This window comes from Aplysia californica, unplaced genomic scaffold (assembly GCF_000002075.1).
Source record: "Aplysia californica isolate F4 #8 unplaced genomic scaffold, AplCal3.0 scaffold00560, whole genome shotgun sequence".
NCBI lineage: Eukaryota > Metazoa > Mollusca > Gastropoda > Aplysiida > Aplysiidae > Aplysia > Aplysia californica.
In genome coordinates, this window is record NW_004797830.1 from 495357 (window position 1) to 496377 (window position 1021).

Sequence of the window (1021 nt, forward strand, 5' to 3'; positions counted from 1 at the left end):
CCCCACCCCCCTCCCCTTCCGAACAATGAAAGGCTTATCTAGACATAGATGTAAATCTACGAAATGAACTGCACGTTGGTTTGTGGAAATGGAGGTTGCCGAATGCTAAGCCCTACATTGTGACGCAACTTGTTGCTCTCATTGCTGCAACAATCTCGTAGATTCAACGATATTGAAGATCATGCTCGACGACTTTGTTATATCCGAGTTTCCCTGTATTATGATAGGGCTCTTCACCTTGCTCGAATGAGACACTAGTTTTGTTCCCTCCTGGGGAAGCGGCTGTCTGAAATACATCAGTACTTCTGCTGTAATGCTGAATCCCTTTCCACTCCGCCAAAGTTGTCTATGGCAGGCAGGGTCAAAGCAGCCCTCTTCATTAATTATCCTAATTATGTCAAAGAAGCCCTAAAACGTGTATAATCATATAACTAATTCTTCACCTTTGCCATAAACAATTTCGATTTTCTGTACCTACAGCACCTGGTAGACAAAACGATGATGAAAATTACAGACTTGTCAGCGCGTGTCTGGGCCAAAGTGGTGGTGCTGGAGAGAGGGAGACAACTGGCGAAAGTTTACGCATCAGAGTTATCCCTCCTCGTCACTGGGTCTGCCGAGAGCTTTGATGACATTGAGTATGCCACGTTTCTTGTTTGCAGTGTTTCGCTTTTTGTTACTTTTGTACAAAAATATAGTTTGCTCATACCCAGTACAGAATTAGTATAGTGCATAATAACTTCGATAGTTTTGCAAACACAAAGAAAGCAAGTAATAAAGCATTTTTTTTCGATGTATTGAAAGCTGTAACTTATAATAGAGAACAGTATTATTTATTATTCCCAAACTTTGAAAGCAAACCTAGAGAATAGGGGGCCCAGAGTTCTCTGAGGCTGCTTAATTAAGTCTACCCTTCAAGAATTACTTAGAAAATTTCAGTCTAAATCCTGGACGAAGTGGTTGATTTCATGTTTGTTTGTCTGTTCTTTTTTTTTCTTTTTTCTTTTTTTTTTTGGTCTTG

General features: G+C 40.2%; 1 protein-coding gene across 1 annotated transcript in view; it reads left to right on the forward strand.

Annotated features, from left to right (window-relative positions):
* Positions 1-1021, forward strand: part of LOC101847211 (myosin-IIIb) — a gene marked incomplete at its 3' end in the record, with an annotated part of 41880 nt that overhangs the window by 34094 nt on the left and 6765 nt on the right. The window contains 1 exon segment of the mRNA XM_005106873.3: positions 481-638. Within this exon segment, the coding sequence (XP_005106930.2) occupies positions 481-638 (158 nt within the window).